Consider the following 14,191-nt stretch of genomic DNA (forward strand, 5'->3'; position numbering starts at 1 on the left):
CAAAAAATGCATCTCTTGTCATTTGAATTTGTACTCCGGTATTTCAAAGTAAAATGATAAAGTTTTAGTTATCTTTACAAACAAATTCAGAAAAGCTGTGTAGCACATAGAACAGATGTGCATACTAGAAGCATGAGGTAGTCTCAAAGTGGAACCAGAGTATAAAAAAATTAAGATGCAATGTGTGTGTCTTTATGATTAAAATGTTTCATTTTATTCTGTTTTTTTTCTTGCTACATATTTTAGATGTTTCCTACCTACACCAGTAGTCTATTTTCCTTCCAGTCTTCATCGGTTTTGCATTTTCCTTTACCTAGAATTTCCTTCATCACACATGTATGTCTTAGTTTGTGTTCTATGCAGGAGATCACATAGCCTACACTCGAGTAGACTGACTGCAGATTATGGAACGTGCTTTAGTCTCTAGGGTCATAGATTATCGATGCACAGTCGTTCCAAAGTCTCCGAGTCTTATAACCAGTCATGCCTTGACAGTACCCTCCGTTAGGCTGCACCACCTTTCTCCAGGAGTGCCACCCAATCAATCCTGCAGTAACTTTCTGGATACCCATCTAGTTTTATATCTAATTTTATATCTAGTTTTATATCTTGTCATCTAGCTTAATGTTTAAAGGAAAATAATGTGTTGCACTGATTAACAAGCAGGGGAAGTTAACTTCAGGAGTCTGTGGGGTGCTGGTTATAAGACTGTCATCTACTGTGCTCTACTGATCTGCTGGTGACTATGTAAATTTGTGTTGAAATGGGAGGTCCAGAATAACTGGATCTCAAAAAGCACAATAAGTGAGGCAACCAAGTGCCTTAAGTCTCTACATTTTCATTTTGTAGTGGTATGTTGTCTATGCAGTATGATTAGAGGAAGGTTTGTCTACCAAAAGTGATACTATATGTAACATGTAGTGTGAACCCATTTTTAGCATGCCACAAATTTACTATAACAAGGTTTGGGTGTCACAGGGTGACTTAACAAAACCCACAGTTTGCAGTCATTTTTAAACTGATATCGAGAGATATTGGCTCTCTGCTTGGAGATCACAGAAGTAAACACCAAAAAGGAGTGGTCCCAGGACAGAGTCTTGAGAGACACAACTTGTAACTTTCATACTTTCTGATGAGACACCTGCAACTCACACTCCATGGGTCCTGTCTTTCAGCCAGTTTGCCATATATGGGTCAATTTTTAAAGCAGTTAGCTTTTGTATAATGCCAGTATGGGAAGTTGTGGCAAAGGCCTTGGATGGGTCAAAACACACCATATGTACTGCATGGCCACCATCTACAGCCTCTGTAACTCTTTGAAATGGTTTACCAGATTATACAGACAGGATTGACCCCTTAGAAAGCCAAAAGGTAGGGGGACAAGTCTAACAAGATTCTTGATATTGCAGTTTATAAGATCAGTTATAATACATCTCATGGCTTTGTGCATGAGGCTTGTAAGGCTGATAGGTCTGTAATTATCCAGATCAGTTGTAAGGTCACTCTTACAGAGGGGCATCACCACTGCAGTGTGCCATTCAGAGACAAAACCAGCAGCTAAACTTAGGTTACACAGATTGAGGAATGTGTCTGCAAAAGTATGTTCAACACTATTAATTAAGCAACAATGTCTATTGTCAAGTCCCATGAAAGAAGTATTTGGGGGCTTGGCTAGAACTTTCAGTAAATAAACTTTAGAGATATTTCAGTGTTTTGAATAAAAGCTTTGAGGATGAAGTTGTCATACAGCTTGCAGAGACTGGGAGACATGTAGTTGCATAAAAAGCATATGATCTACTAGGTCTTCCCACATCTGTTACCCATACTTTGTGCCTTTACCTGCCTCTGACAGAGGTTGTTGAAGGCAAAATCTCATCTCCCCCTTTCCTTTGTGGGAGAACAGCAAAAAACACATGCAGCAAATGGTTTTCCCTAGTAATGATCCTCCAAAACTTTAAGCTTATTTCTGAGCCAAAATTGTTTGCATTACAATGTTACCAGATCGTTAAGTACATTGTTACTGCTCCATTTTTATGTAATATGGCATCCTACAAAAAAACAAGATTTCACAATCTTAAACATTTAACCCCAATCTTATATTTGAATTCTCTGACTACAACAGCTTAACAATTGTCTTACTCTCAAGAATTGTTACATGTGACATTTAGTCTATAAGTTATAGCCAATTGACTATTTTTATTTACAGCGCACTAACATATATGCACACTGGCATAGTACTGTCACTCAAGCATACAGCTGTTAATATTTTAAAACTGCTAGACAAAGAAAAGCAAAACAACTTTAGCACTGCCCAAGCAGTATTAATATGTCAGTGGGAAACTGCCATTTCAAGTCGTTATTATTCAGCTGTGCCGACCCCTAACCTGGAAAAGCCGAAAGACAAACAACAACAACATTATACTATAAACAGATATTCAAGCACTAATCAACCAAATGCAGTCAAGATACTAAATGCATCCTTCATTTCAATGGCATAGTCAGCCTTCTATATTAGAAAATTTAGTACTTTGCTTGTTGTCTCCTTGTACTATAATCAGGAAATTTCTTTTATAATGAACACAATGGCATCAATGAAATTTATTACTTTTGTTTCAAGTCGCAGATCATAATCTGCATTATTTACAAACTATTCAATGAATGGCCATGGTTTTAGCAATGTTTATTCTGGCAGCATTTATAGCTTTCATTTTGTAACACAACAACATGACACTTCTGGAGATACAATAAATGGAAACCTTAAAAAAGCTGCTGTCTCTAATGGTGTTAGCTGTTGAACTAATCTTACAGCACAACTGATTTACTCTGCTTGCAGTGCTTCATGAGTTTCACATGGTACATAATTTAGCAGACTTAATCTAACAGCAATTAAGCTGTTTTATTTAGAGCCAGACTGATTACAAGATTAGTTCATACGGTCAGGCTGACAACTTGATATAGTGCAAAGCTGTGTTAAAGATGTTGCATTAAGCTGCCTCCTATGCATGCTATCGCTGGAAACTAAATTTATATCGTAGTAAATAACATTTGGTGTTAATTGTTCTATAAAACCTACTACCCTGATAATTAAGTCTCACTCTCCACACATATATTTTATTTGAAAATCATTTGGAAGTGCAGCTTATGCTGTAAATCAAACAAATACATACAGTACTTGTCAATACCAAGAATGTAATTACCTGAGCCAAACAGTTTGGAAGCCTCAGCATTAAAAGCCTCTTTGAACTTCATAAAATTTCCAAATGCTTCATTTATCAAGTGCTGCATTCGGTGGGAAGGGAGGCGATCTTTCATGTGTATGTTTTTTGACATGGTCATCCAGTAGAATACATGGTTGATAAACCTATAATAAATAAAAGACTATGAAACATAAATCTCCATTTACTGTATCACATTTACAGTAAAATATTTTGCAAGCAATGCTTTACAGCTTGTCACACTCTGCCCAATTTGTTTATTTTTTGCTAGAAGCAAAAGCTCTTGAGGCAGTCAAAATAATGAGAGTCACTCTACTATAATTTAAAAGCTTAACAGACACTGCTTAACATTTTTGCATAATGAAATTATCATTGATTCTCAGCACTAAAGTACCATTTTAATTACTTAACTAAACATGAAGGGATTTCCTGGAACTAGCTCTTTTTGCTAAGAGCAGAATTAAGGGCTTCTTTCCCTCCAATGTTCTGTTTGGTACTTTACTATAAATAAAGATACCAAGATCGAAAGAACCAGGATTTGTTTTTTTTCAATCCTCATGGTAGACAGCCTGGTAAAGAGGTAGCCGTGTTTTGCCTTCATATATAACTTCAGTGATGAACTTTATGAAGCTCTGTTTATGAGTTTAAAAGGTGTTCAAAATATAGCTTGAACTGCTGCCAGTCTTGGCTGTAGGAACTCTTAATAGCAAAATGAATTATTTCACATACATACAAGTAATCAATTTTTCTGAAAAAACATAGAATGCAAACATTTTGGAAACTGGTGTTTAAAAATGATACCATCAGCAAACAATGCGCATTTAGTACTGGTTAATCAGCCAAAATCTTGAGTCATAAACACACAATAAATGGAATACCCTTCTCTGAGGCAGATTTTTGTGACAAACACTTAAGAGTTGACTACCATACTTCACATAATTCTGAGAACCTTCTGCTGAGGAAAGATATAGCAGTCAATCAATATTTAATTTTCCCTGGCTTTGGGGGAAGGGGAAGCTAGAATGCTATGTATTCTGCTATGCATTCTTGTGACAATGTGTCTACCAAAAAAATGTATGAAAGGACACATTGCTGCATCATTTGGTATCTGAAGGCTTTAAACTGAGTGACTGTATCCTGCTGTGGAAAAAAATGGAAAGGTGTGAGGAAAATGCAGGTGGTATTTGGCTGTTCTGGTTGGAAGGGGTGAATATATAAGGGGCATACATTATTAACAGAAAGATTGTGCTTCCAGTTTTACTGACCACAAATACTTAAGCCAATAACTTCACAAAAAAATGCTACTGCAGGCCTGAACAACTGTTTCAGTTCTTTCTGTATACATTATGTGGGAAATTACCTTGGATAATGCTTTTGATGCAGTAGATTCACAAACATAGGGACAGTATAATTTGGATGCTACTATTATTTTTTATCCTATTTTACTCTTATAGCTTCTGCTATGCCACAAAAGTTATCATACCAACTCAGTATAAACTTAAATTTTATAAAAAAAACTTTGCATTTTAACAAATTGTTTAAAAACTGTGTGTACATTATGAAACACAAGGTCACTGATTTGTTACGGACAACAGCAGCAGCAGTTTAACTTACATGGCACTTATATCCATAAACAGAAAAGCATGGCCTGCAATCATAACTTTAATCAAAGTGTTAGTAAAACCGGAACATTTTACATACTAAAATGGGTGCTGCATGCATGATCCTGAAAATTCTAACGGCAAAAGTAAATCGATTCCATAGAACCCAGACTACAAATCAGATCACCTGGGAGTAATTAACAGGCCCAAAACAGACTTGAGTGGGTGTTAGAAAGAAAGGCTGAGCCCATTCACTTCTCTTAGGGTGGCAGGAACATGTGCTTGTTTGTGGACAAAGGACAGTACATACAGACAGGATATCTGCAGGCTATTTATTGTCAACGCACTTAAATGAGAAGTTATGTACCTACCATAACGTTCCATGTTAGTTGTCTTCTTCTCGCCTTCTTTCTTGCTAGATGGGTTCAGAGCCGATCCTCAGCTCCGACTCGGCCTATACTAAAGCTCGAGAGCTATTTTTACTGGCTCGAGGCTCCCCTGTATCCCACAATGCTAGGCGCTAACTACCCAGATCTCGTTTGATAGATAACACCATAGCAGTTCTGATCCCAGAACAAAGGAGAAGGAGTAATACCTATAACTATAACGTACCCAGAAAAAGGGCAACTATGGGAGTCCAAGTTGGGATGAAAGATGGCCCAACAAGATCCTTTTGGTCTGTCCAGGCTAGGGGGGTTGGAGGGTGGGACGCAAGAAAGAAGGCGAGAAAAAGACAACTAACATGGAACATTATGGTAGGTACATAACTTCTCAATGTTAAGTTGTCAATCTCGCCTTCATTCTTGCTGGATGGGACCACAGCCCTGGGTGGCTCATCGGAACAGACTCTTGAGGACGGTGGAACAAAAGTTAGCTCGGCTTCTGGAGGCCATGTCCAGTTTGTAATGAGAAATAAAGGTATGAGGAGAGGCCCATGTGGCTGCCGCACAAATGGAGTCTATAGGTAACCTAGCCTGAAAAGCTATTGATGTAGCTAAGGCTCTAGTTGAGTGAGCTCTAGGCTTTGAAGGAAGTTCTTGACTCCTTAGCTCATAGATGAAGGTAATCACAGAGGCCAACCATCTGGAAAGGGTTACTTTGGAAATTGGGAGGCCTTTCTTCCCTTCCGCATAAGATAGGAAGAGCTGCTCAGATTTCCTAACTTGCTTGGTTCTATCCAGGTAGTAACGGAGTTGACGATGAACATCCAAAAAATGCAACTTTTGTTCCGCTCTGTTGGAGTAATTGGGGAAGAAGACTGGGAGATCGAAAGTCTGGTTTAAATTTGCCTCAGAAGATATCTTGGGTAAAAAAGATGGGTTAGTTCTGAGGGATACTCTATCTTTATGGAAAATCATATAAGGAGGATGAACGCACAGGGCGTGAAGCTCTGAGACTCTCCTCGCGAAAGTTATGGCCACTAGAAATAGAGTTTTCCATGAGAGTAACTTCAAGGATCAGGAAGCCACAGGTTCAAAGGGTCGTAGAATGAGAGAGGTTAAAACCAGATTCAAATCCCACTGTGGTGGGGGATCTCTGATTGGGGGCTTAAGTAAAAAGATACCCTTAAGGAAGGCTTTAGAAAGTTTATGGGACATAACAGTGGAGTCTGACAGGCCCACATGAAAATTTGAAATGGCCGCTAACTGAACTCTGATAGTGGACGAAGAAGAACCTGATTGAAAAAGTTCAGCCAAGAAATCTAAGACTGACTGGATAGGTGCCGTGAAAGGATCCATGTTTCTATTCTCTACCCAGAAGGAGAAGCATTTCCATTTGCTAGCATAAATCCTCCTGGTAGAAGATTTGTGGAAAGCTAGAATGATGTCACGCACCAAATGGGAAATAAAGGGAAGCCTGGCTAAGGTTGGAAGTGCAGCAACCAAGCTGTGAGGTTGAGAGGGAGGAGGGAGTGGTGCAGCTCGCCCGACCGATGGGTCAAGAGGTCTGGCACTGGGTCCAGATGCCAGGGCTGCTCCAAAAGATAACTATGCAGGAACGGAAACCAGATTTGTCGAGGCCAGTAAGGGGCAATGAGGATCATTGTGGATCTCAATGCGGTAGCTTTCTGAATCAGCTGTGTGATTGGTGGAAAGGGGGGAAAAGCGTACAGAAGACCCCGGGGCCAATCATGGACTAGAGCATCTCTAGGGGGATGGCCGGGAAGAGAGTGAAGAAGACGTGACACTTGCTGTTTTGAGGTGTTGCGAAAAGATTGCAGCAAGGCTGACCCCATCGTTGGAAGATCTCTTCCACTATTGACTGTTTGAGAGACCACTCGTGCAGCATGAGAATGGCTCTGCTCAGCCTGTCCGCTATTACGTTGGACTTCCCGAGGATATGCGTTGCTATCAGAAACCACTGAGTAGAGATCGCCCACTGCCAAAGTCTGAGTGCTTCTCGACACAAGGGGTAGGACTTGGTTCCACCCGGCTTGTTGATGTACCATACTACGGACATATTGTCCGTCTGAACTGCAATAGTCCCGATGGGAAGAGAGTCCTGAAGGGCTTGCAATGCTAAAAGTACTGCTCTCATCTCCAAGACATTTATGTGCAGGTGGCACTCGAACGGTTGCCATGTGCCCTGGACTGTCCTGCCTTGAAAATGCCCCCCCCACCCGATCAGGGAGGTGTCCGTTGTCACCGTAGCAACCAGGGGGGGCAAAGGGTCTGCCCTGAATGACTTGCAGGGAGACCATCCACCAAGACAGGTGTTTCTTGCATAATTGTGTGATCAAAATGCTGTGAGACATTGGAAGCTGTTGAAAGGACCACTGGGAAAAGAGCATCCACTTGAAGGATCCGCATGTGAAAGCGAGCTAGGGGAAGTAACGTAATGGCAGCTGCCATGAGACCTAAAGTCTTCAGTACGAACCTGGCCTGTATCCTGTTGTTCTGAAGAAGGATGTGAACATGTGCACGAATATCTGCAACTCTCTGTGCGGTTAGTTTTACGTTTAGTTCGGCTGTGTCCAATATGGCGCCTATGAAAGTAATAGACTGACAAGGCAGACTTTTCGAAATTTATGGAGATACCTAGCTCTTTGCAAGCTTGAGTGGTGTAATCTTTGGACTGAAGAAGGTGACGCCTGGTGGTGGCGGTAAGGAGCCAGTCGTCCAGATATGGAAACACCAGGAATCCTTAACGTCTCAGATGAGCCGTAACCACTGCCATGCATTTGGTGAACACTCAGGCGGCTGTAGTGAGACCAAAGGGCAGGGCCCTGAACCGGTAGTGACTGGCCCCCAGCCGGAAGCGGAGAAACCTCCTGGAGCGCCTGTGCATCTTGATGTGGTAGTACGCATCCTGAAGGTCTATAGAGCACATCCAATTGTCCTGGCCCAAAAAGGGCAGAATGGACTGTAGCGTGACCATCCAGAACTTCGTTCTTTGGACAGATTTGTTTAGTCTGCTGAGATCCAAGACTGGTCTCCAGTCCCCTGTCTTTTTTGGTACCAAAAAGAACTTGGAGTAGATTCTTGATCCTTGCTGGTATGCTGGGACTGGTTGGATGACTCTTTTTCTTAGCAGTTTTGAGATTTCTAATACTGCTTGTTCCCTTAGACTGGGTGGAACATCTGGAAGGGGCCTTTTTGGCTGTGTTGGGGTGTGGGCAAAGGGAATTTCGTAACCCTCGGATATAACTGACCATACCCATCTGTCTTGGGTGAGGGAAAGCTAGGCTTCTGGGTACAGTGATAATCTTCCCCCGACTGCCTCCGAAGGCGGACAGTCGGGCAGCATCTCAGGGATGCTGGAAGGGCTAGCCAGAGACAGCTTCTCTGCTACCCTGATTGTGCAGTCCCCCTCTGCCCCTAGGGCAGCGTCTGTTATTGTCCCCCCTCCCGCCTCTAGAGGGGAACTCACCTCATGCGTCAGGCTCGACTCCCTGTGGTTTGCGAAACCACATTTTTCCACCCTTCTGACTCTTAGGGTATGGTCTAGACAGGGTGGAAAAGCAGACTCCTACGGCAGAGAGAGTCTTGCCATCCTGTTCACATCTGGTCAAAGTATCCTTCACTTGAGGTCCGAATAACGCCGAACCATCAAAGGGGGAGTTCGTGAAGGATGCCTTGAAGGGGTCAGCAAAGTTACAAAGCCGCATCCAGGCATGACGCCTTAAGGCCACACCTGTGCCTGCAGCCCTACTCGCCCCATCGGCTACATAAGAAATAAGCTGCATGGAGGAGTTAACAATCGAGTTAAGGGTTGCCAGCTGGGAGTTGATTTTGTCTTGAGACCCCGCAGCTGTTAGATCCTGTAAAGTATCACCCATTTCTTTGAGCATGTCTCTTTGAAGGTGGGTGAAATGACATAAGTAATTCAGCGACCGCATGGTAAAGGTCGCTGAAGAAAACATCCGCTTGCCATACCTATCCATAGTCCTAGATTCCTTATTAGGCAGATGGATCGGTACTGAAGGATCAGCCAGTTCCTTCTTAGTGGCCGCCGCCACCATCATGGCATCAACAGGGACACCCTTGGTTAAAAACTGTTTATCAGAAGGGGCTGTGATAAATTTTGAAGACCTCCATGGGGTAGGTTCCATCGAGTCAGGGGCCGTCCATGCCTTCCATGCCACCACTTCCATGAGGGGGTCAAAGGGCGGAGACACCCAGGAGGTGGAAGGGCGAGAACCAAAAGCCTCTAGGTAAACCCACTCATCCTCAGAAGGATTGAGGGTAGACAAGTTCCCCCTCTGTTTGAGGATTTCAAGGATGTCAGAAAAGGAGACATCCTCGGAGGGGGACTGTGGGGACCCTTCTGACTCATCCAAGTCAGTGTCGGATGTGACTGACTCAGGAGAGTCCACATGCTTCGTCTTGCATTTCCTTTTCCGAGGGGGCTCCCCTGACGGATCAGGGGAGGCCTTGGAAGAGGAGGATGCTCCCAATGGGGGCACCTGAGGCGTTGGATCTCTGCGGCTGGGGTCGAGAGGATGGGTAGAGACCGTGGCAGGCACAACAGTGGGAGGAGCTGAGGGAGCTGACCGAGGAGTAGACACAGGGGCCAGCACGCTCCTCATGACCTCAAAGGCACTCCTATCAGGCAGAGAAGAAGGCCCCCACTCCGAAGAGATAAGGACCCCTCCCGGCACCGAGAGGGACGGCTCCGAGGCCGATGTCGAGGCTGAACTCACCTGTGCCGAGGCTCCGAGAGGGAGAACGGGGTCGGACAAGGGTCCGATGCCACTCGCCCCCTCGGAGCCAAGGAGGGAGTCCCGACACCCGGATCCTTCCATGGATGGAACGATGGAAGATGACGGAGCCGAAAGGTGTGGTATCGGCTCCGATGTGTCGACGGTCCCGGCTCCCATGAACTCCGGCTCTGAGCTCATAGGAAGAGTCGGAGGAGGAATCGACGATAGAATGGGGATAGCTGCTGTCTGTTGAGAAGGGCTCTGAAGCATCTGGGCCAGTGCCTGCAACTTAAGGAGTCTGCTAACCACCCTCTAGAGGTCGTGTTCCAAAAGCCTGGAAGACCGAGAGGAATGGGACCGATGGCTCCGCTCCAAAGCAAAGGAGATCTCGGAGCTGAATGGACTGACTCCAAAGATTGAGACCTGGAGCGCTTACGGCTCGCAGACGGTTCCGACACAACGATCGGAACCGACTGAGTCTTGGTAACATCGGCTCCAGCCGGAGCCGATGTAGGAGCACTAAGAGCACCACTAGTCGAAGGCTCAGTTATTGGAGCCGATGGTTTTGTGGGCTTCGAAGGTTTGCCCGATGAAGACTTGGTTGGGGAACCTTCGGGTTTCAACAAGCCTCGTAAAATAAGCTTGTTCCTGCAGGACTCTTGGACTGAATGCATGGCAGACAGAACAAGAGTCCTGCAGGTGCAGAGGGCCCAGGCAATAAACACAAGTGTGACTGTCTGTCAGAGACATCTTCTGACAGCACGAGTCACACTTCTTGAAGCCTGAAACCCTGGAATCCTTAGACATCCTGACAGGGATGACAAGTCACAAACACACCAACAAACACCCACACTCAAACTTACTCAGTCTAGACACACACACAAAGACTGAGACTGTTTACACTGAAAATATAGAAAATCTTATACTAAAATTAACTAAAATAAACTTAAGATTAAGCTAATGTTTAAACTAAAAATTAGGCGAAGGCCTAGTAATCTAAGGAGTGGGGTTGGTAACGAGAAACAAACCCGAAAAGGGAGCTATCTAGGTGGGGATACACTAGAGGGGTAAAGTGGGTCTAATAGAAAAAACTAATACTACAAAAAGGAAGAAAAAACCTTACCAGAAGAGAAACAACACTCTGGAACACGATAAATAAAGCAGCAACCACCACAAAAACCACTGCAGAATAAGTAAAAAAAAAAACTCTCTTTCTCTTCTGAACTGAGAGCCTTTTCAAGGTATATATAATAAGTAAAAAAAAATAAATATATATATACACCATCACAATAATCAATTAACCATTCAGCAGCAGCAGCAGCAGCAATCAATTGCTTTCCCAATTAAATTTAATTTAATTCATTTAAAAAATTTTTGTTTTTATTTTAAAATTTTTTTTTAAAACAGATTCTTTTCTAACTTACAACTTTAACCTTATAATTTTCAGGTCTTTTAAACTTTAAAGGTCTTTAAAATTTTAAGATGATTACTTACAGTGAGATGTTAAGAATTTTAGAACAGGGGTTATATATACCCTGTTTCACATAGCTCTGATGCTAGTTGAATAACTATGTATGTGGACATAAGGATCCCATATATTTTGTAACCACACTTGGATTATTTACTACGAGTGTTTGTTTAAAATATTAGACATTTTTGAACTATTTATGTTCCTTAAGTAATGTACAACATTGGTGAAGCTTAATTTTTACATTTTCATATCAGAGGCAGGCAAAAAGTTTTAAAGTTTTTAAGATTAAATTTAAGCCACCCCCCTCTTGTGTTATATACAAAGGTCCCATAGGGATTGTGACTTTTGTTTGGGAAATGCAAGGCCTGTAAATTTATTTTACCTTTTTGACTCAATTAATAATATAAAATTTACTACAAAAAATGTTTAATTGTAACACTATAGGTGTTATTTATTTATTGTTTGTGTCCATGTAAAAAGTTTATTTGGGAGACGAAAAGAGTATTTAAGTTAAGACTTGAACAAATCACACATCAGAATAAAATAAATGTAATGAGTCAGTCCTGTAGCTTTTACATTTGCACAAGTTGGGGGGGGGGCAGTAAATCATCTTAAAGCAACTGTTTTAGAACTTTTATAAATCTAACCTGAGAGCCGGCAAAAACGCAACCTCGTAGCTGAAGTGGCAAACGGGATCTGGGTAGTTAGCGCCTAGCATTGTGGGATACAGGGGAGCCTCGAGCCGGTAAAAATAGCTCTCGAGCTTTAGTATAGGCCGAGTCGGAGCCGAGGATCGGCTCCGAACCCATCCAGCAAGAATGAAGGCGAGATTGATAACTTAACATTAAGTGTTTCATACAATGTATATTACGTAAACTAGGCTTAGAGGCATCACAGGGCATTTGCATGGAAACAGTGATCCAGTGCATTTCTACTCTTCTGGTTTATTAATAAATATGCTTATGTCACTTTGCCTTTCAAAATCTACACGTACAGCACTAACGTAAGAAATTCTTTAAAATAGTATTACCTATGACTTAAACACTTGCTTTTCAAAAAAATGCTTTCATGCTTTGCAAATACTTAAAAGTGAAGATATTGCAGACATATCACATACATATTACTGTTTTAGTGCATTTGCACATCAGACAGTTGTAGCAGAAAAAAAAATGAACAAGCTAAAAACAGGAGACCAAAATGGTGCCATTGTATTTGCAATAGGCTACTCCATGCAATAAAAATATCTTCAGTTCATTAAACTTACAGCACACTGTATGCACTACACAGAACTAGCATGCAGAAAATTATGGAAACTGCCTATATGAAATTAATTTTCAATAGCACATGGGCTGAAAAAGGGAAATTTTACTGTACACCAAGTTAACAGATGGTGGTCAATACATATGTAAATGAGCAACACAACACAAAATAGCAGCATTAATGTAATTCAGACACAGCTGAACTGTATACCACACAAGTTACAGAGTTCTATTAAGCAGAAAAAGCTACTATGCTGCCAACGCAGTCCAACAACTGAAGCCTCTAGTGCTATATTTGTGGCAACCTATGCATAGAGTACAGCCCCAACAAATCCATGCATACACACACACACACACACCACACACACACACACACACACACACACACACACACACACACACACACACACCACACACACACACACACACACACACACACACACACACACACACACACACACGTGTATCTCATCATTAACTCCCTTTCCCCCCCATTTTTACATGGGGTTGGGGTTTCACATCACTGGTGGTGCAAAACAAGTTTCTAGATTGATACTGCTGAAGTGACATCCTGACCCTATGTGCAAAAATGGGAAAAATCGGTTGTGGATGGAATGTTGGATTAGTCAATGTAAGCAAATAACTAGAGTCAATATTTAAACACAGATACACACACATGCATTTTATTATATATATATATATATATATATATATATATATATATATATATATATATGGCTTACCATTACCAAGTCAAAACATGAATAGTAGAGCCAGAGAAAGTCAGACACGTAATCCACACACCTAAAAATATCAACCGCCGTGTAATTGAATGTAAATTGCCGAATCGACCTACAAATAATGACATTACGCCATAACCCTAACCCTAATATTTTAGTACTGCTGCAACGTCTCAGGAAGGGATGGTATATGTTCTCTTTGTATTGGGAAGACCCAGAAGATACGTTATGCGCAGTAATACACTGGAATGTCTGCCTCCGTTATTTAATATAAATTTCTGGAATCAATGTGATACCTGTGGTCTCGGATATCCCAGGAGCCAGAATGCTGCAGAAGGGTGGCACCATCATCTCAGAAGTAAATAAGGAAGCTCAATTTACGGAATTGTTGGGTAGAAGGGATGATTTAGGTGTTAGAGGGTTTTTGCACATAGTGGCTCAACATTGTTCATTCCAACGGGTACTTTTACTATTTACAGTAGATGTGCCACACTATAATACTTTTATGGTGTTTATTTCATGTCATGTTGATGTTCTGGTGAAAAGGTAAATGTACGCTATATTCAGTAGTGGCTTTCATTGCACGTACGCGAATGTTGATAATTGAGTAAACCCTTCCGTGGACATTTAACATGGTTGTAGTAGTGGAATTCCTAAGAGTGAAGATTACATCAGATATCATGGTTATCTGTTGAACTACTTTTGTTGATGTCTCGGAAGTGCTGCATACTTTTACAGCATGTACTTTTACATCTAATGGTG

The 14,191-nt window shown here is 41.9% G+C and overlaps 1 protein-coding gene across 1 annotated transcript in view; it reads right to left on the bottom strand.

Annotated features, from left to right (window-relative positions):
* LOC122804999 (superoxide dismutase [Mn/Fe]-like) overlaps positions 1 to 14,191 on the bottom strand; it is a 326,230-nt gene that overhangs the window by 97,405 nt on the left and 214,634 nt on the right. Inside the window, exon 3 of the mRNA XM_044075250.1 lies at positions 3,198 to 3,361. Within this exon, the coding sequence (XP_043931185.1) occupies positions 3,198 to 3,361 (164 nt within the window). The remainder of the gene's footprint in view (positions 1 to 3,197; positions 3,362 to 14,191) is intronic.

The sequence above is a fragment of the Protopterus annectens genome, chromosome 6.part0 (genome assembly GCF_019279795.1).
Source record: "Protopterus annectens isolate FY-2018-M chromosome 6.part0, PAN1.0, whole genome shotgun sequence".
Lineage (NCBI taxonomy): Eukaryota > Metazoa > Chordata > Ceratodontiformes > Protopteridae > Protopterus > Protopterus annectens.